Below are 22,244 nucleotides of genomic sequence, written 5' to 3' on the forward strand. Positions count from 1 at the left end.
TAGGGTGAATAACTTCTTCTCACTTGCCCCACATAATCTCATCCTGACCTACAACTCAACTGTCATTCCTCCTCCTCTTTATGTGTCTCCCAATCCTCTTGCATAACTGCTCCCTTTGTCTCTTTCCATTCTCAGTTTAAAGCCTTCATCATACTGCTTCCTAAGCTTAGAACAATCTCCTGTTTCTTGTCTGCCATGTGCCACCTTTTCCACCTTCAGGTCCAATTTTTCCATCAGTTTCCTTCCTTGGTGTTACCGTTAATTTCTCTGCATTTTCCCTTCCGAAACTGATGACTCATCTGTGTCCGGGACAGAGATGGTGGCTTCGTCTTTATTTTGTAAAGTGATGTTCTGTAAATTGCTGTTGCTGATGTTATTGCTAGCGCGATAAGTAGATTTTTGTTAGGGTTTGAAGAAGACATATTCGCAGACATCTTTTCATGAGGGCTGGTCTCTAGCAACCTGAGATATGGTTGTACATTACTGAAAGCAGGGGTGCCCAGAAAATCTGCCTTTAATCTGAACACATTTAGGCCCTGTCTACATTACATTGAAGAAATTAGCATTAAGCCTAAAAAGCACTGTCTACGTTGTACTTCTGTTACAATACAAACAATTGAAATCCCCAGCTTAGACAAGGTCTTGAAAAAATGACATGATTTAGAAGTCATTAATGCCATTTGTGCCCACATGCTTTTTTTTACAGCTGAGTGAAAGAGCCATGTTTCCATCCTGCAAGGAGGCTAGTCTTGACCACTCTTTGGTTTAGTTAAAATGATTTAGTTGTGGAATGGACAGCGTTTAAGCCCTATTGATTTAAACCATTTTCAAAAACAGTTCTGGTGTTTGCTTAACATGGGCATGGCTTAAGAAACCGGGAATTGCAAATCTATGTAATGTGTCTTTGGGATCAAAGTTCAGGGCTGGCTGTGGCTCCACCACATCACCCTGCTAAGTACAGCAGCTTGTAGCAGTTGTTTAAAAACAAAAGAAAAGCCCCATGCTCATTCTCCATTGCAAGTGCTGCAGAAAAGGAGTAACTGGGCAGCTCCAAGACTGAAGGCCAAGAGAACCCCAGTCTCCTGCCAACAGAGACCAGGCCCGAGGGAGACCCTGCTTTGGAGAAAACATGGGCAAAGAGCCCAACCTGAGGGAGGAAGGGGGAGAGAATATAAATATGACACTTAAAAGGGCCCTGTCTCGAGATGTGTGTGTGAGTGAGGCCCAGTCTGCACTATGAATACATTGTGTTCTGGCAGTATGCTCTGACATAGTATGGCGTTGCTTGTGTGCACGCAGCCAAGTTGTATAGTAACCATGCGACTGAACTGTGCTAAAGCCCTGTAGAGAAAAGTCTACAATATTCAAATGGAGGTGCCCAAAATTAGGCACCCAAATCCCTGTTTAGGCATCTAATAAATAAAAGTGGTCTGATTTTCAAGAGGTGCTGAGAGTCCACAGTTCCCATTGACTTCAGTGGGTCCTGCAGGTTCTCAGCACTTTTGAAAATCAGGCCAGGAATTAGACACCGAACTTTAGGCGCTCGTATTTGAACATTTTGGTTAGAGGCTTTTGCCTAGTTCTGTAACCTGAGTATGATGTAGACTTCATAGTGATAGTATTTAAATGAGCCGTCTCATTCCTCTCTCTTGGAGGTGAATGGAGGGGAAGTTGTACCTTTGCTGTTGTTGTTGTTTGGTTGACGATAGTTTTTGGCAAGGGTGAGCTAACAGAGCAGTAATAATATAATATAATAATAATAACACTTAGCACTTACATAACTCTTCATCTTTAAAGTGATTTTCAGACATCAGCCTATGTTTAGCTAACAGCAAAGGATTGAGAATGTTCTTCTCAAAAAAACGAAAGATGGATTCTTACATTTTCCCCCCCAAATGAAAATGTACAGTTGGCAGAAAACTACGCAAAGACCCAAAATTGTAGGATCTATCTTCTGCCATTTTCTGCTGTCATTGTGCTACTCTGAACGGATCTGGGCCATCCATATTAAAGTTCACATTGGTGAACCAGGCTTTGTGTGATGCTCCATAACGGTTCAGTTGAATGTATGAGTAGTATGTCATCCAAAACACACGCCCAGTAAAACATGATGGTTGCTTAGCATGCATGCTAAAGCGACCACAATGCAAGTAAAAGAATCTGAATGTAGCTGGATAAATGATACTTGGTTTTAAAAAAAGAAAGACAGCAGATTTAGCCAAGAGACCTGAATATCTGGCCTGGCTTCCTAAGCAAGTAACACAAGTAACTTTTCATTACGGAGTTTTCATGCAGGTTGTGACACAAGACTGGAAAAGCTGTGCCAATTAAACTCCTTTTAGTATTGATCCTCTTCCACCCTTTCACGTGCGGTGAGGATGGAGTGTGATGTACAGCTCGGTCTCAGAGTCACAGCCCTTGGGTTCTGTGCATGACTCTGCTACTGCGTTTCTCTGGGTCCTTTTGGCAAGTTGCTTAACCTCTTCATGCTCTAGTTTACCTAGGTGTAAGATGGGCATGATAATACTTACCACCTAGTGGGGTTGTGCAGCTTACTTTATTAGTGTTTGTAAAGGCCTTTAAGACCTTTGGATGAAAAGCGTTAGTAACCTGCAAACATGCTGCATAGCAGATTTCTTCTGGGCTGTATGTAGCTTGTTCTGTGTTTCATCCATAATTTACACCACTCTTTCCTCCCCCACAATTCAACAGAGCAAGGTATAGATAGAATTTCAATCTCCACTTCTAATTTTTCTACCTGTTTTGGTTAGTTTTGTACTCTCTAATGTTATTCAAGAGTACAGGCGTTTCTTTACTACTGTACCTGGGCATAAAGGAGAAAAATGTCAAGTTTTAACTGGTGTTGCACCAAATTCAGAGTTGCAGACATTGGGGCTGGCCCTGAAATGTATTAAAAACCTTCAGTGAGGCTTAGCTGCAACGTTGCCAGGTATGTTGGTAAGAATCCTCCCAGCAAGGGTGGGAAAAACAATGGGCGCTGATTCTGTTTGTATGTGTGCATCTCTCTCTCTCTCCACTCTAACTGCTGAGTCCTGCTTATGTCACATTTTGCGTTCAGATGAGTGTCAGCAAGGAAGAGATGCACTGGGTAGTCTAGCAGGCTTGTTATCAAACACACGCAGATGCACTAACATAACACAGCATCAATTGCACACAAAGAAAGACAAGCCTGAGATCAGTTCAGTTGTGACTGCCACATACACACGGTGCACTATTTAGGGAGAGCAGTACAGAAAGATCTTTGAGTCCATATCTCACCTGCCTGTTCACTAGACTGTGGCCCGCAGTGGGCAGATTAAAGAGAGAAAATGAATCAATTAGATAAAACAAGAGAGGAATTCTATGCTCGACTGCTGGTCTTTCTTCTCTTTATTCATTCTGGTTACGGTGACCATCCTCAGCAGTCAATCATTCATCATTTTCGTAACAACTTTTTTTTGTCTAACTCTCCACCCCATCTTTCCCTCACCCCGAAAGGGTGATCCAAAAAGTTGAGGCAGATCATGGCAGGCAAGTTCTTCATTTTGTGTGATACTGTTGTGCATCATGCCTGAATCTCCCCTTCTCCCTACTCTCTTAGATCTGTTTACTCTCTGTACTCTCAATAAAATGAGGAGCAGCCCTTTTTATGTCTGGAATGTGTTTCTCTAAATCACAAGGATCCTGCCCAGTAAATGAAACAAGCAGAGCAGATCCTGGGCACCTTTTCACAGCCTCAGGGTGTGTAATTGATCCCATGTTTGCCTTCTATCACAGATACAGCAGGATAACAGCAGCCAAACCTCCATAATAAACCATTATGCAATGACATGCTCGTGAGGGAAGTTTCTTCCTGACCCCAGTTATTGTAGTTGGTGGTTGGCTAATAATGTCCTGAAGCAAGAGGCTTCAAATCACTTGTAATTTTTTTATCCGAGCTAGTGGAACCGTGGATATATTTTTTTCCATATAGATATCCACTCTGTTTTGGAATCCCACTAAGCTCTTGGCTCAGTGGCATCTATTATGGCATTGAGTTCCACAGGTTAAAAAAAATTATTTCCTTGAGTCTATTTTTTGGTTGCTTTTTAATTTCGTTACATTTGCCTTTATTGTTTTTGTTAATGGGAAATGAAAGTAAGAGAGTCTGGCTGATCTCTACCCCATCTTTTTTAGATCCCTTTGTAGTAGTAGTAATAATCCCTAGCTCTTTTCATCAGTAGATCTCAAAGCGTTCCACAAAGGAGCTCAGTATCATTATCCCCATTTTGCAGATGGGGAAATTGATGTCACTTCTTTTCCCTTTCCTTTTTAAACTAAGCAATCCTGGTTGGGACCTTGTCTGGAGAAGTAGAAGAATAAACAGTAAAGTATGTTGTCAAAAATAAATAATTCCAAAAGCAAATAAAAATGTAATGTGCTTCCTACCAATTCTGCCTCTTTGTATTGGAGAATGGCAGACACTATGGGCAATGGAAAGGAATCCACACTTGGTCTCATATTCTTAAGACGTTCTTAATGTTAATGAAAGGGAATTCAGTTAAATGCAAACATAATTGCAATAGATCCATAAATAAATGAGCAGAATGTCCGTGTATGGAGAGGGCGAGCGATTTGTGGGGGTTCTCCATTTGTTAAGCACCCAGCCCCGCTTTTTGGATTCTAAAGCATCCAGGACAGCCTAATAGAAGGGGTGGGGGCTGTGCATGTTCCTCATGGCCTCTCCAAAAGCCACCAGTCAGCCATTTCCAATTTAGCTATTAATCCCCCTGCTTATCTTTTGTTCCATTTATTTACTGCAGCAGGCGAAAATAAAATCCCATTCACTGGAATACAGGAGCCAGGAGCAGCCTCTATTACAGCCCAAACAGGTACAGTAATGCCAACAGAGCTCTGAGACCTTGCTTGGAGCTCACCCCACCTCAAATAAGAACGCTAGCCAGATCTGTGGAGCCAAATGAATCAGCATGAAGCCAATGACAGGCCAGACAGAGTCAGGGCACTCTAGGTCAGAAATGACCTTTTGAGAAGGGAGGGCCCTCCAGTGGTTTCTGGAGACTTGTGTGTGAAGGCCAAGGCCTGCGTGAGTTCAGGCTAGATTCACAGCTCTGGACTGTGGCAGAGAGAGGGTCCCTGTCAGTTTCCAGGAAATGTGTTTGCTGAGTGAATGACCTAGATCCCTGATTGTATACTACCTGTGGGTCATGTGAGTTCGTTTCAGTGAGGCCTGAAGGATCTTTGTAAGGCTAAAAAGAAACAAACTTGTAGAAATGAAACACAAACAGTTAATCTCTCCCTCTTTCCCCACCCCCACACTGGTGGCAGTAACCATCTGTCTGAATGGAAGCAGCAAAGAACACGTTCACCAATGAGCCTTGGCTGATGCCATATCGCTGCATGTTACTGAAGTGATTCTTTTGTGGATATGTTTAATTTCTTACCTCCCCCTTCTTGTTTCAGGACATACTGGGGATTCTTCCAGTGGGGAGCCCTTTGACTTCCAGCATCTCCTCCAGTATCACCTCCAGTCTGGCAGCAACACCACCAAGTCCCGCTGGCACCAGCAGCATCCCAGGCATGAATGCCAATGCCCTTCCTTTCTACCCTACCAGCGACACAGTGGAGTCTGTTATAGGTAACACTGCTTGTTTATTTACACTGAGTGGGGCCCTCAGGAGGGGCTCTTCAGGCATGAGAATTGGAATAACATGTTGCAGCCATGAGGTTGAAGGATGTTACAGTGCGCTCTAGTTTCTTATCCCACACTTCCCTGCGATTCTAGGGTTTCTATGACTATGGCTCGGCAAATCTTTTCTGCGGGTCATTATGGATGACATTCACCCCTGCACAGAGGATCAGCACAAGGGCTATGCACTCCTTAAGTGCGACTTGGACCTTCAAAATAGTGCTTAAGAGAGGTTTGATGGTGCATAGATCGTAAGCTGGCCCTCTGCGCAGGGGTGATTTTCACTCTATATGAATAACATCTGGCCCTGAGAGAGTGCGTGGGTTTGTCAGACTTTGGGTATACACTGTGTAGAGCAGAAAATCCCAGTGACAGTCTCCACAGCTACAACTTCTTTATTTTCCCTTTGAGGATTTTAACAGGAGGGGCTGGTCAGCTATATGCTGATCTCTCCCCATCCAGAGCTCCCAGTGTAGGACAAAGTCCCTAGAAGAGTAGAGCAAGGGGCTCCCGTAGGGGAGTCACTGCTGTTCTGTCAGTCAGATTCTTTGTATCCTCTTTCATGAGCCAGCATTTCTGATGTAAATTAATTACAACAATAAAAGTAGTTAATACAAATAAACAGGCCTGGGTGGTATGTATGTATATAAGTATATGTATATCTGTAAGTCTGTGATGAGGTATATTTTAATAATATGGTTAGATATAGCATTTGGCAGGCACTGTGTAAGCTTTCTTCACCTTATACTGTCTTTGAACCTCAGACCTGATTTGCAATCTGCCTGCTGCTGCTAGTCCATTTCTAGGCCTCTCCTCAGTAAATTGGCGATACAGCATTAGCCATAACCAGACAGAACATTGGCAGGTGGTGTTGCATAGTATGGACAGAACCAGAACGTCACTATGGGGGAGATCTGTGAGGATTGCTATTATTTCAGATTTGTATGTCTGTTTTCATGTAACTGTTGGGAACGAGTTGATATAAAATCTTGGGGAATCAGGTCAGGCAACGGAAACCAATATGAAAAACTGCCTGTTAGACTCACAACAAATCATTTAATAGCGACACTGCACAGGATCGAGAGTAGGGCTGAGTACACTGCCCAGTAGACAGCAATGGCTGTTGCAGTATGTAGGCTCTTTGGGCCACCCTATCTCTTGAAGTTTTTGGTCCTTTGTAACATAATTGGTACCTCTGTGTCCGGCAGAATCTGCCTTGGATGACCTGGACCTGAACGAATTCGGAGTGGCTGCCCTGGAGAAGACATTTGACAGCAGCACGGTGCCCCACACGAGTGGCATCATGATAGGTACATGAAAGCAACAGAGCTTTCTTTGATCATCGCCAAGCAGTGTTGCCAGATCAGCTAGGCTGAACCAGCCCCCACAAAGCTCTAAAATCAGCCTCAAAAAAGATTTATTGGTTAGAAGCAACAGTTGTAACTAACTCAGGCAACTAGTGAGAATCCTGAGAACAAAAGTTTACTCTCCATGGTTAGCAGAGATGAGTTCTTGCCCGGGGCCTAGGAATGTTTCTGAGATGAGCATGTTTTGTTTGTCTTGGTCTGTAAACAGCGACCATCTAAAATGTGTCTGGGAGCTGTAAAAACAGCTGAAAATATAGCAACTCACATCTCCTGAGGAAAATCCCAGTAAAAGTCACAGAGAACCCAGTGACCTGGCAATACTGTTCTACTGTCACAGGATCATTTGATAGTGAATGGCCTTATATCAAAGCATACAATGTATGTCTCATCTTCTGTATGTGACATTTGAACCAACATCCATTTTGCCTGTCTCTAGTGGCTCAGAAGTTATAGATCTCAGGACTCTTTGCAGAGAGCATTGGTGTCTAGCTGCCACATCCCCTTACTCAATGAAACAGATTCTTCTGTAAGAGCTAATGCTGTCTCCATAATGGCTATTATTTGCCTACGCAGCTACTGCTCAGAACCTTACCTGAGAAACCAAACTCCATTCTATGGACGATTTTAGATCCGATCCCCCTCAAAGGATCAACATACTGATTCAACATCCAGATTCTGTGTGCTCTGAGGGCCCCATTCCTGCCACAGCTCAGCCTTGTTGGCCTAGAGAGACAAGAAGCATGGAATAGAGGAATTGTGATCTTTCTGTCACTCCCTTTAGGTCTGGGTGTTAACCATTGCCTTTGAAGCTGGGATATATCAGTACCAAGTGGAGGGGGGCGGGGAGAAAACTCTTTGGAGCTATCTGTGCAGCAGGAGGAGACTGCTCTCTGGTGTAGTGGAGCTCGATTCTGTTACCACTAGTTGCAAGCTTTCAAGTACAGCTGAAGCCAGTTGCTCATTTTAGTTTGACCGAGTGGTGATGAGATCCTCTTCCTCGTGAATGCCGATAGTTTATTGGTATTAAAAAAAGGAAGAACAAATTTTGCAAGTGAATTTTCATTCCAAAGCTGCTCACCTGATATCTAAAACAAATGGTTTTCCGTAGGCTCGCAGGGACTGTGAACTCTGCAGGGGGAGTGCATTCAGGGCCTGGAGGGAGAGCCTCTCTCTGTTTTGGCCAGTTGACCAGCAGTCTTGGCATATTCTGAAAGGAGTCACATCTGGTCCTTCTTGGCCAGAAGGGTGCTGGCCGCAGTGCCCCTTCTGAAGGTTGAGAGCTGTGTAACGTAGAAGGGAAATGGTGGGAATTCCCAGGGCTCCCCTTTTTGTTGAGGAGAGGGAAGCTAACATCTGCTGTTCTAAACTCCTGTGCTGTCCTCTGGTCCATACTTCATGATCATACATTCCCATCCTCTTTGTGTGTTCTTTGTCCAGGTGGGAGTTTGCTGCAAAGTTCTGCTCCTGTAAATATCCCTGGGTCCCTTGGAAGTTCCGCCTCTTTTCACTCTGCCTCTCCTTCTCCACCGGTCAGCCTATCATCGCATTTCCTCCATCAGCCCCAGGGACACTTAAGCCAATCAGAAAACACATTCTTGGGGACATCAACTTCTCATGGATCATTAGGTAAATGCACAGTGTGTGTTACATATACATATGTGTCTATACCATGTAAGTATTTTCTTTTAAGTTAACTTTAATTTGAATGTCTTCTTTCAGTGTTGCCATTTATACCTCTCCTTCCCATAATAACAACAAAATTGCAAGCTGCTTTACCAACATGTAATTAATGAATCTTCACAGCACTTCTGTGTTAGAGGGAGCAAATATCCCCATTTTACAGACAGAGAAATTGTAGAAGAAAGGTTAAGTGACTTGCCCAAGTTCACATAGCACTAATGATGATTTGATGAGATGAGAACTTGGGAGTTCCTGGCTCCCCATCTTGTGCTCAGACAAATAGACTGTATCTCTTTCTGCTCAGAGCTTAGGGCAAGTGATTATAGCTTGGATCCTCAGCACAACAGAACGGAAGTGGAGAAGGGAAGATGGTTTTAGGCCACCTTCAATTCTTGGGAACAAATGGGGGCTGGACTGGGCCTTGGAGTAATTAAGAGCAGCCTCAAGCATACTGTAGACTATGCCCGGCTGCAGTTCCCTTCATATTGCCATTCTACAACCTGGGCTCAGCAGAATGCAGCAGTGCTCCAGCCACATTCCCTTCCATCCCCACCTCCACTCCCAAAGTTGTGCCCCCTACACTGAGGGCACAACACAGGCAGAATGGGGGAGCAGGATCTGGTAAGAACCCACAGATATTTCAAGAAATCAAATCATTTGATTGGCTGAATGTTACAGTGACTCTTGAGTTATCAGTGTGTGTGACAACAACAACAGGCAATAGGGCTTCCTTTAGACCATAGTGAGAGAGCACTTATCAAATTTGGTTTCAGAGTGGTAGCCGTGTTAGTCTGTATCAGCAGAAAGAACGAGGAGTACTTGTGCCACCTTCAAGACTAACATTTATTTGAGCATAAGCTTTTGTGAGCTAAAGCCCACTTCCTCAGATGCATGTAATGGAAAATACAATAGGAAGATATATATATATATATACACACACACACACACAGAGAACATGAAAAAATGGGGGTTGTCATACCAGCTCTAACGAGACCAATCAATTAAGGTGGGCTAATATGATAATAGCTCACCTTAATGTAGGTGGGTAGTGATCAATCAATCAGGGATTGATTTATCGCGTCTTGTCTAGACGCGATAAATTGATCCCCGAACGCACTTCCTGTCAACTCCAGAACTCTAGCTCGCGAGAGGCGGAAGCGGAGTCGACGGGGGAGCGGCAGTGGTCGACTCGCCGCCGTTCTCACGGCCAGGTAACTCGACCTAAGATACGCCGACTTCAGCTACGCTATTCGCGTAGCTGAAGTTGCGTATCTTAGGTCGACCCCCCTGAAGTGTAGACCAGGCCTAAGGTGCCACAAGTACTCCTAGTTTTTTCTGTCAAATTTGGGAGATTTTTTAATATTCAATGCTAAATCTCAGTAAAATAGCTAAATGTTTTGCTAATCCGTTGCTCCATGCATCTAACAACGCTGTGTCTCATATCTTGTAATCGCATTCTTTTTGGTCTTGCTTGAACGGCTTATACAATGACATTAATGAGAAAAGACCTATCAGAAGGCAATGGTATTTAATTACAGCTGGTTTTTATTCATGAGAAAAGTCACAATTTCAGTAAGAAAAGGGAAATGTAACAGAAAAAATTATTTTAATAAAGCTATACTTTTTATTTCAGCAGAAAAGCGTTAAATAGTTTGTATTCATATAATCACACAGAGTGCAGAATCAAAGAAATGGAATAAAATTGCAAAATACATTTCGTGATCTGAATTTTTTAAAAAGCAAAATACAGCTTAGAACACAGTAGAGGAGTGGGAATAATTTGAGTCTTTTCAGCTTTTGTTAAGGTTTTTTGACGTAGTAACTTACCGTTTTAGAATGTAGGACTTGTCCATGCAGCTCATTGAATATAGCTGAGATAGAATGCCTAGTGTGAATAGTTATTACTTTTATTTATTTATTATTTGTTTTACTGTAGTGCCTAGGAGCCCTAGTTATGGTCCTATAGTGCTAGCTGCTGTACAAACACAAAAAAGATGGTCTCTGCCCCAGGGAGCTTACAGTCCAAGACAAGAGACAGCAGATGGAGCCAGACGGGCAGGGGAGTACAAGGAAACAGTGAGATTTCATTGGTCAGCATGATAGGCAGTGGTATCAGGACACCAGCAACCTAATCATTGCCAAATTCCCTTTCAAGAGATCTAGAACAGTAATAAAAATAAAACGTTAAACTTTCCCCCACTGCTAATCCTTTTGCTTTACCAGCAGGAGGGCAAATGGACAGACATTCCCTCCTTAGAGGCAGCAGATGAGAGCTGTGGGAGGCCAGGGACAGTTTTTGAACCAGCATAACTGTCGGTTGTGGTGGGATTTTTTTCCCCCCAAAAATAATTATACCACCTCTAGTGTGGATGAAGTTGTACTGCTATAAAAGTTGCTGACACCGGTATAGTTTATTTCCCTTCCCATACAGGAATAAGCTATACCAGTTTAAGGCACCTTTCCACCGTTATAATTGCATGTGCACTGGGGTGTTGTGCTACTTTTATAATTTAGTTAAAGTGGTACAACATTCTAGTGTAGACAAGCCCTGAAAGAAGCAGTAGAGACCCCAAACTAACTAATTTCTGCGACTGGGTTTGAGTTGCCCAGCAAGGATAACCAGCTGCTTGGTTCTTGAGTGCTGCTTCTGACTGAGATGCTCTCTGCCGTGCTTCTAGGGGCTGGTCTGTATGCACTGGTTTAACTTAAATTTGGTCTTTAAATTAGTTTGAGTTAATCTGGTGCAAACCCCTGTGTGGACACTCTTACATTGATTTAAACCTGATTTATATCAATTCTGCTTAATGCAGTTAGAAATTGAATTAAGACAAATCTATATAAGCCAGGTTTAAATTGATTTAAGAGTGTCCACACAGAGATTTGCCGCTAAATCACTTCTAAACTACATCACTTTTAAACAACACTTTCATTAAACTGGTGCAAGCTGGTGAGCAGACAAGGCCTGAGTACCCAGAGCTCTCTGGTGTGTGCGCAGCAGTCATCCCTCAACTTCTTGTTGATTGTGCCCTGGATGAGGGCTGCAGAGGTTCATTCTGAGTAAAAACAGAGACTTTTTTTACTGGCAAGGCACAAATCCTGGATTCCATGACCAATGTGTGGCCTTGTTTATCATATATTTCCTTCCACTGTGTCACCCAAGGCCCTGAGTCCTACTGTGAGAGGGGAAATGGGTTTGAAGATGCTAGGCTAAGAATGTGACTATAGCTAGATCACTGCCCTCTTAGTGCTCGAAGATGGCATGCGTGGCACTGATTTGCTTACTGTGGAATCCGAAGGAGAAGTCACACCTGGCTTTGTCTACACAGGCAAACAAAGTGGGTGTTTGCAGTTGAGGTAGCGCAGCGGTTCTCAAACTGTGGGTCAAGATGCCCAATGACCCCATTTTAATGGGGTCGCCAGGGTTGGCATTAGACTTACTGGAGCCCGGGGCCCAAGTCTGAGCCCCCCATCAGGGCACAAGCCCCACCTCCCGGGGCCCAAGCCCAAACCTGATAGCTTCAGCCCTGGGCAGCGGAGCTCAGGCTTTAGGTTCAGCCTTGGGTGGCAGGGCTCAGGTTACAGGTCCCTGATAGGGGCTGAAGCCCTTGGCCTTCAGCTTTGGCCCCCCTGCCCAGGGCAGTGGGGCTCGGGCGGGCTCAGGCTTCAGTCCCCGCTCCTGGGGTCATGTAGTAATTTTTTTTGTCAGAAGGGGGTCACAGTGCAATGAAGTTTCAGAACCGCTGCGCTAGCGTACGCCTAACTAGGCTACTGCATGACCAGCTGAAATGATCCTGAGGAAGTTAAACTGTCTCTCACAGGTGCAAATGGGGGGATTTCAGTTGGGGTAAGCTAACTCAATTGAAAAACTCCCCTTTATAGCCTGTGTAGACGGAGCCACATTCAAGGGGAGCTTCTGTCTGGTGGCAGGAGACGTCAGTTCCCAAACTACACACTCAGCTACATAAAAGTGTGAGACCTTTAGTGTGTGAGCATTGCTGTCCCCAAATGGATGACTGTCTCCTGAAGGAGTGAACTGGTTCCTAAAACAATCCTCTGCTTCCTAAACATTCACTGTGAGCCCTGGATTTCACAGGGGCAGGGAACAAGTGGGGAAACCTCCGACACCTGTGACATAACCCTCTCTGTCTCCTCGTGAAACAGGTTTAAATGGGATGAACAGCAGCATATGGGAGCACTTTGCTTCTGGGAGTTTTTCGCCCAGTACCTCACCTGCGTTTCTGTCAGGTCCAGGTGCTGCTGAGCTGACGAGACTGCGACAAGAACTGGATGAAGCCAACAGCACAATTAAGCAGTGGGAGGAGTCCTGGAAACAAGCCAAACAGGTACAGTGCAATTTGCAGAGGATGTGGCAACAGGATGTCAAGGCATAGCCAAAGAGGCTTTTCCAAACCTAGAGATGATGTGAAGTGATGTAATTCAGACCCTCTTGGAGCCAGAATCCCTTAGACCTCTTTACACCCACTTACCAATGGGTAAGGGAATGAGAGCTGTGCTGTACTTCATGTGCTTAGGAGCTGGAATGGAGTAAGGCCTTGTCTACGCACTAAAGTTGCACCAATTTAACAAAAGGGGCCATCTTAAACCGATTTAGTTAAAGTGGTACAAAAGACTGTGTGGACACTTCATATTTCAATTTAAAGCAAGTTTATTTCCTTTTAGCATAGTCAATTAGGAATCCGTTTAAGCTAAACTGAAACCAGACACTTTTAAACAGAAATAAGAATCTCCATACAGAGGCTCACACCAGTTTAATTAAATTGGTGTAAAATCACACCTTTAGTTAAACCAGTGCAACTTTCCTATGTAGCCAAGGCCTTAGTTACTGCAGAGAGTGACATTGATTTAACGTGCACTTTCTTACATCCTTCAGTTAACCACTTTTTTTTGCTACACCTCTCCTCTGGTCTCTCAGCATTCAAGTTATGCCAGTGCACACACCACCTTGGAATCTGGCCCACTGACTTTAAGGGGGTGTAAATTTCATGTGGGCAAATTGGTGTGAATCTAAATAGGTAGATAAGTAAAAGGGAGTCTCAGCTGGTCTCGGATGCTGGCAAAGGGTTTATACTGACTCTCTCTTTTTGCTGGGACTTTCAGGCATGTGATGCTTGGAAGAAGGAAGCGGAGGAAGCCAATGATCGCGCCAGCACAGCGAACATGGAATGTGAGCTGGCCCGGGAGCAGAGGGAAGCCCTGGAGCTGCAAGTGAAGAAACTCCAGGAGGAGCTGGAGAGGATCCATGCTGGCCAGGACCCCCAGCTCCTTCGCTCATTCTCTGATCTAGAGACCCTCTCACTCTCCACACTGTACACCCTACAGAAACAGCTGCGTGCCAATCTGGAGAGAGTCGACAAGGTGAGCATGAGGGACCTTGGGGTGGGAGCATTCCGCTTACCTCTTACTTTCCAGTTGGTCTGTAGAGATCTGAGGCCTTGTCTATACAGCCAAAACAGAAGTTAGCAACTTTTTTGCTCAGCCTGAGTGGATCTAGTCAAACTGCGTTATAACCAGGTTAAATAAATGCTGTAGCCCTGGTCTCTACAGCTACAGAGGTCAGGGCTATAGCTAGAGTACAATTTTAAATCTAAGTAGGTCAGGGAATAGAACCTAAAAGTACCCAGGAACCCAGCTCTCAATACACCAGCCTGTGCAGCCTCACTTTCACTTCACAAAGCTGATGGGAATATACTCCACTGTGTGCAGGGGGAGGAGCTTTCCCTCTCCCCAGCACCTCCTTGTTTGTGATGATTGTGTTTTGGTTTGTCCTCTCTTGCAGGCAGTATTTCAGATGCAATCAGTGAAATGTCTTAAGTGTCAGGAGGAGAACCGGGTGGTGTTACAGTGCCAACATGCCGTGCTGTGTGAAATGTGTGCCGAGGAGGGCGAATGCCCCATCTGCCATCCCAACAGGCCACACACTCTCCAGTCGTGACCCTTCAAGGACACTTGGTTTCTCATATCACATAGAACTTTTTAACTTTATATATATATATATATATATATATATATATATATATATATATATATATATATATATATATATATATATAAAACAAAAATTAGTTGCAGAGCACTTTTTAATATTTTACATCCCCAATCTAAACTGCCCCTCTCCCACTCCCCACTAATTCTAACCATTTAGGAACTTTGAGAGCTGTTGTTAATACAGCACAAAGGGCCATTTGTGCAGAGTCTGTGTTTTTCCTCTTTTCTATTTAGGATACAACAAATTTTTGACTATTTTGAGGGTTTTGGAGTTGGGGAGAGGGGCCTCCAGGTGCTTTCCAGAGTGAGGGTTGGACTCATGGGGGAGGAAGGAGATGAATTCCCATTGCTTGATCATGTCTTCAAACCTGCACTCTTTTACTGACCCAGCTTGTTAAAGCCATCCCCGCTGACAGAAGCCCTGTTGGGTGTCTGCTGGGTTAGAGCTTTGCTCGCTCGGATGCTTGCTGATCTCTGAATACACAAGAACTTTGCCTGTCCATTTAAACAACAAAGTTCACTTTTTAGAAGTTTTTTTACACAATTTGTATATTTGTAAGAAAACAACAAAAGGGAAAAAATACTGAATTTAAAGCAACTCAGGCCAGGCCAGGCCAGTGGCTAGTGTATATTATAGGTCTGTTTGGGGGGTCCTGGGTTTGAGAGTCCTTAGAAATACTGCCCAGCCGGCAAGCTAAGGCTAATCTGTAGAAGGGAGGTGGAACCACAGGTTCTGTCTCTCCCCCGATGGTGTCTTTGTCGAGATGTATTTCAGCTTCAGGTTGGATGGTAGTCTGGGGACGTGCTTCGTAATTGCTGATGCATGTGGAAGAGATTCTGATTGGTGAGTGAGAATGTCAGGGTGGGAGATGAGCTGGAAGGTGATGACTGGACTTGAACTGGCCAGATATTTCCTGCGTCACTGCCTCAAGGATAACAGGGTTCCCACAGCTCTGTGCTCTCCATGATTGTCTGGTGGGTGAAGGTGAAGCCTGAGCTCTTCCTGGGTTCTGAGGCAGGGCACAGAACTCAGGAAGTTTGTAATTTTTCTCTGCCCATGCATCTGGTTAATATTTAGCACTTTCAGTAAGGAATTCTCAGAAGATCCCTGTGAGGGGTTCTCCTTCGATGAGCAGAGCCATTGCTGTGCCACGGTAAACAGAGGTATCCACACCAACCTACTTATTTCTGTGTCACTAACAGGCTGTTCAGCCAACACAGGCAGGCAGCTCGCAGGACAGTGATAAAAGTTCCATTTGTGATCTCCAGCTGCACTCTTGCTACAGGTGCCAGTAGTATTCATGCTGCTGACACAGCATTATGCCGGTGGCAACAAAGTAATTTCCATCATGGAGCAAACCACTGCTCCATCTATTCCAGCCTTGAACAGTGGCCAATGCCAGAGGCTGCAGAGACAGGTATAAGTTATTTCTTCCTGATCACAGCTGACTGCTTTATGCCCTGAAGCATGATATTTGATAACACGTGTGACTTTTAAACTTAGCTAGTGTAATTGCAGATACTGTTCTTATTCACATATATGTATAACACTAATTTGAAACTTCACTAAAGCTAGTTTGCTCAGTAATGTCCAGTTCCACACATTAATTATTCAGTTACTAGGACAAGATATCGTGTCAGTTGAGAAGGGAAAAGAACTTTAATTTCAACTGGACATTGAAAATCCTCAAACCACCAGCCATTGTGTACAAACATTCCTGGTGACTTGGTGGAGTTAGCAATAGAGTCCAGCCTGCAGGTGTCTAGCAGACAACGGCTGGACCTGGGGAGTGTAACAGGAAAGATAGGGTTCCACCAAACTCAATCTCCTTCTGGTAATGGGGACAGATGGGAAAGGAGGAACTGAGGTCCCATGAACACACTTCCTTTTCCACGACATTCCTTTTCCTTGGTGCAAGGAATATCTTCCGGTGTCCTTGGGCTCTCTTACTCTCCCATCTCCTGCTGTGCAGGTTCATCTTTTGAACATGCAGCTTTCTGCAAACTCTGGCTGGATCCTTCTAGGGGATCTGACCTGCTGTGAGCACCCTGGATCTTTACCTCCCAGCACCATCAGCAGGGGAGCTCATGCTACCTTCTACTTGTTCACTTGGGCTGGCATTGCAGTGTACTCCTAGGTTAGTATGGTGAGGAAGGAGAGAGATGGGAACTTCCAGATTAGCCCTACACCAGCAACAAATGTTCAAGTTCATTGTTTCCCTCCAGGAAAAACAAAATGCCACTGGCCAGGACCCTGTCTAGTAGCTGAGCTTTTCTACAACCATTTCCAGTGTGTAAATTGACTTCTGATTTCAGAGGGAGGCAATAACCTGCTGGGTTCCCAACCAACTGACCAACTAGGTCATTAATTTGTTTATGTTCTCTTTCACCGTACGGGGCGGGCAGGCTGTGGGGCACTGCAAACAGGCTGCCGTTAATGGGGCAAACTCCCCTCTCAGGTACAAATGCACGGCTCACACTGTGTGCGTATCTGAGGCCTGAGTTTGACACTGTTTTATTATTACCCATTTTTGGCTAAATCCTGCCATATCTGCAGGAGCAAAACTCCCATCGGAGTCTCTCTTTCTCTTTTAAGCGTTTTTTAATGCACCTACTGCAGAGACACTATAACACACATTGATAAGTATCCGTTCTGTCTGAAAGGACCATAACCTCCATGTCTGGGAGTTTTACCTACATTAAAAACTGCATGATGGGGTCTTTAATCCCATCAGTGACTCCTGGTTCTGGGTGATCTGGGCTAGTTTACCCACCTTCCCCACCCTGGAAGTGCACCGGAAACCCCAGCAGCCCATGGTTGTTAATAGGAACAATTAAACTGTTATCAGAGACTTTCAAAGTATTTCGTATTTAATGCAAGGAATTAATTAGATTTGCTTCCATGATTCCATCCTTCCTCTGCAGGGAAGGGGTTAATATGCATTCCCAGATGATCTCTAAGTGCAGCTCTGTGTAGTTGTTTTTTTTTTCTCCTCCCCATTAACTTGTTTTTGGTAAAAATGCTTTTTTCCATGTGTATTTTATTGTAACTAGCATCAATTTTTAAATTTTTTTTGTATGGAGCGATACTGCTGGGTGACTATTGTGGCCATGTTGTTTGGTTATAGCCTTTGAATGTCTGTGCCATGAGGTGGGACTGGTCTCAAAGGCCTGCGAACCTGCCTCGGTTTGATCTTAAGGAAAGATCATTTGTTAAAATGTATGAAAATTCTTTTTTAAAAATAAATGAAAAACCACAAAAAAAGGGGGAAGGAAAAACCCAATGAAAATGAAATTTACTAAACTGTTTTGGTAACTAATGGAAAAATAATAGGGAATAAACTCTCGAATCAGGTCTGTAATATTTATAAGCTCTGAAGCTGATCAGCCCACGTGGCTACTGGATGGAAATTAGTGTGTAATGTTTGTTTTTGTTAACATTGTGGTTTATTACTCTCCTTCCTTCCTTCTTGTAGGATTGTCCATTGTGACTCCGTGCTCTCTGGACAAATCAGTTTATCCAGAGAACTGGCTGCATAATTGCAACTGATTCCCACAGGGGAGGTTCTATGGATGTGTTCCCTTCTCCTCCCAAAGTTACATTGACCCATGATCAGCATACTCATGTCTGTCCCATTAGGATCTGGTAATTCCTTAGTAATGCAGAACTAGCTGGTCATGCTGGGGGGTCAGACTTTTCCCCATTGGCAGATTGCTTAGCCAAGTGGGGTACAAGAGAAATTCCAACCTGGAGAACTACATGGTTTGCCTTCTGAGCAAAACACAGTTTCTCTGTTTAATACGTATCCAGAAGGACCAAAGAATCCAAATTGGAAATAATCTAAAAATCCTCCCCCTCCCTGCTCTCAAATCCTGATTCTCCCCTGCCCCACACCAATCATAGCAGAACAGGTTGAAGGGATTAGCACCAGGTGTGAAGTGTGACACTCTCCCCAGTACATTGTATTTTGTATCTTTATACAAACACAGTGACTTTTTCTCTCCTTCCTCTGGTCCTTCAACAAAGGCTTTTTAAAGCTAGGTTTCTATGAATTTTTAATTGCTGCTCTTTCACAACATGAAATCTCTGAAATGTGAATGATTTCTTTTGCTCCAGATGGAACAGAGAAATTGATCTGTGTGTATTTGATAAATAATTTGGGGGCCCTTTTCTTGCTAGAAATTAATAAGAAAATAAGTGTGAGTTGGGGGACAAGGCCAAAAAAAGGGCAAAGGCTCTAATTCTCTCTAGCAGCTGTTGACTTTACATCGTCTGAGCCAGGTGATCCCTGCATGGAGCCACTATGCTGCTCTTAAAGCAACAGGATTCTGTGGCCAGCTTCTGTGTGTTATCAAAAGGGGGCTTGCTGAAATATTGGTGCTAATGCACCCAGCCCCTCTAATGTATTGTCACGGGCTGTGTATTTTGGAGCAGAAAAGTCCATAGTGTAATGAATGGAATAATTAAATCAGACCAAGGGGACCCTTCTATGGACTGAGTCACATTAAAAGAAAAAAAGTCTTAGTCAAAGTGGACAATTTCCAGCCCTTCTGAATTAGCAGCCCAGTTCGCTGATGCTGAATAGATAGGGTATGCCTGGGAACACCCCCCATAGCTTCCACCCCTCCACATAGAGTCCTTATTGGATAAGTAGCATTTGCCTCCCAAAATGTCCTGTAGCGTTGGAAGGTTTCATTAGAAACGCTGACCTCAGTGACTAATTCTGCCTGCTTGGCAGCTTCCTAGCCCTGATTTGAGGGAAGGGAGTATTAATTGTGTTGTGAAACCACAGTATTCTTAAAGGTCAATAAACTTGTACTTTATTATGAAAACTATACAAGTCTGTCCACTTGAAACAGATGAATTAGAGCAACAATATTCTACATATATACTTCAAAAAGCTAGAAAATCTCCTTAGAGAATAGCTGTGAGCCTGAGAATTTCTCCATGTTCGGAAAGCTACAGTGCATTTACATAGCCTAGGGACACTGGGGCCATGCTTAGCTCATCTCCCGGCCATGTAGACACCCAGCCAAACCCAGACTGTGGCATGGGGGTATGTGACATAGTAGTCAGATGATACGGGGAAATGGCCCAACTAGGGAGCACAACATTCTATCTTCCCGCAAAGGGACCTCTGCAGCTGTTCTCATTCAGAAGGGGTTTTTACTTTCCATACATCTCCAAAGCTTAACCTGAGCCACTAGCAAGGGCTTGCACAGTTCAGACAATGAAGAGAATTCCTCACCGTGTGAGGAAGAGTTTAACGCTGAATGGACTCAGTAATTCATTGCTGTTCCACTAGCCACAGTTCATCCTCTTGTTCCCTCTTCCTCCTCCCAGAAGGCAGAATATTCTTACCAGTGTTTTCCTCCAGGATTATAATAATCCCTGGAGCACTGCAAACAGAAAATAGATGTTACTGGTGTCAAGAAAAGTATTGCAAAAGTGAAGTATTCCTGCAAATTAGTGACTGTGGATCAAAGATATCTATGGGGCTTCCCTATGCTGTAGCTTCCCACGTTAAAACAAAATAAGTGCGTTAAACAATACACACTACAGTAGATCTGGTGGCAGTTCTTGACCAATCTCTTTCTTGGACTTCCCGGAGAAGGAGCATTGGGAAGGAGCATCCCTCAGTCTGTGTAGACGGTGGCAGAATGGTAATCCGTGGTGTGTACAATGTGTTGTTGATTCCATGTATAGACTGTGATTTCAGCTGTCGTTCTTTCTCGTATTCTGTAAATACGTGTTTTGGCTGTTGGAAACCTGGTTTAGACTCTTTTTCTCGGCAGAGTGAATTTGCATGTGGGGCTGGAAGGAATGCAATCTGTGTCACAGTTTCCAAGGGCAGGATGGATTTTCTAGAGGACAATAAATTTTTATTTTTTTGCTAATAAAAAAAACCCAAGCAGCTTGTGTGTGTATGTGCGCACAGTGAATCCAGGCAGTGGGGTGAACTTTCCATGTGCCTTGGCCCTGCTCTTGGGAGCGAAAGAGTTCCTGTAATTACAGACCCAGCTCATTGGGATACAGCACTAGGAGAGGCTGGGCACCTCCCAGACAGCTTTGTAGCTGACATTCCTCCCCCAAAGAGTTTACAATCAAGATGTATCTATATGACAATATATAACAGGGCTGAGACAGTCGCATCAATGGAATGACCGAGCCACATGAGGCTCTTCGCAGATTCATGGTCTTGGTGTGAGATCAGGTCTCAAACTCCTTCTGGAGGAATGAGAGGTAGCCCGGCTGAAGAAGCAGTCCCATGATGTAATCAGTAAAAGTATCAAAGGCAGTGTTAGAGCAGGACCCTGGGAGTGGGACCTTGGATCTGTTCTCAGATTTGCCACCCACTTTCTGTGTGAAATAGCATTAAAAGCATGGTGAGATCCTTGAATGAAAGGCACTATAAGGGTACATTGGTGGCATGGAAGATGGCAGCTGTCACAAACATTTCCAAAAGATCTTTGGAAAATGCATTTTTAATACAGATGTCACTGGCCTTTGGATCAGACCTTACGTGTGTTGAGAACTAGCTACGGGCACTGCAGCATCTGTCTTGGCTGTGTGGGGCTGGAGGGGCTGCAGCATCCCCATCCCCCATGGTACATCAGGAGCTGAAGGGGCTCAAGCAGGACTCCCATCCCCTCCCATGGTGTGTCAGGGGTTGGAGTGTCTCATGCAGCTTCCCCATACCCCACTCCCCTGGACTCTACGTTTTTTATTATTCAAATGTGTCTTGTGCATTGAACTTTATCCTGCTGGAACCATGCAAGAAACCACCCCAGGACAAATGGCCTGAGCCCAGAGCCTGAGTTCCCTGCTGCCTTTAGAAGCTGTGAGTCCCTTCAGGGCACCACTATCCGGGAGTTCAAGCTAAAGCAAGTCAGAGACTTGACGTTAGCTCACCAGCAGCCCACTTGGATTGGGTGTGACTCTTGAAACCGGCTCAGCACATCCTGAGCACGGGTGCTGCCCTGGATCTGGATTTCACTGGGGCTGATCAAGATTTGCTAGGCACCCTCCCTCTGAAAATCAGGCCTGTTTAAGGTGCCTCTAATCTGGCATCCAAAATTGTCTGTCACCTTAGGAAGGTCTGGCCTCTATTTCAATGGCCTACATTGCTCACGAAAGATCCCAGAAAGCTTCACTCACAAGCCCCGTACGGCACCCTGAAAAGGCAGCCAGGTTGTCTCCGCTCTTTCTGCTGCTCTTCTGACACTAGTATCAGAGGCACCCAGTCATGATGTGGCCAACTGCTCCCTCACCCACCACAGCGGCGCTGCAACAATCATTAATAACACGGTTTAATTACACCTTGTGTTCATCAGCCATGGCATGGGGGCTGTTGCTAGGTGGACTGTTTTCAGGGGTTGGTAACAAGCCTGTCTGAGTAACAGGAAGGCCAAGAGACACCCATCACCATTTCCACTTAGAGTGGAAGACCAATCTCCTGTATCGTCCCAGATCCCAGCATATTCCCCCAAGCCTTCTGAGTCAA

At 44.4% G+C, this 22,244-nt stretch overlaps 1 protein-coding gene across 2 annotated transcripts in view; it reads left to right on the top strand.

Moving 5' to 3' along the window:
- Positions 1-20,632, top strand: part of UNK (unk zinc finger) — a 65,712-nt gene extending 45,080 nt beyond the window's left edge. The window contains exons 11-17 of one of the 2 annotated variants that reach the window (XM_074971046.1): positions 4,803-4,871; positions 5,461-5,635; positions 6,895-6,996; positions 8,491-8,679; positions 12,895-13,076; positions 13,852-14,109; positions 14,531-20,632. In XM_074971046.1, coding sequence (XP_074827147.1) covers positions 4,803-4,871; positions 5,461-5,635; positions 6,895-6,996; positions 8,491-8,679; positions 12,895-13,076; positions 13,852-14,109; positions 14,531-14,686 — 1,131 coding nt within the window. In that variant the 3' untranslated portion in view covers positions 14,687-20,632. The remainder of the gene's footprint in view (positions 1-4,802; positions 4,872-5,460; positions 5,636-6,894; positions 6,997-8,490; positions 8,680-12,894; positions 13,077-13,851; positions 14,110-14,530) is intronic. The other variant, XM_074971047.1, reaches the window with a different exon arrangement.
- The last annotated feature ends 1,612 nt before the right edge of the window (positions 20,633-22,244 follow it).

The sequence above is a fragment of the Natator depressus genome, chromosome 14 (assembly GCF_965152275.1).
Source record: "Natator depressus isolate rNatDep1 chromosome 14, rNatDep2.hap1, whole genome shotgun sequence".
NCBI classification, from domain to species: Eukaryota; Metazoa; Chordata; order Testudines; family Cheloniidae; genus Natator; species Natator depressus.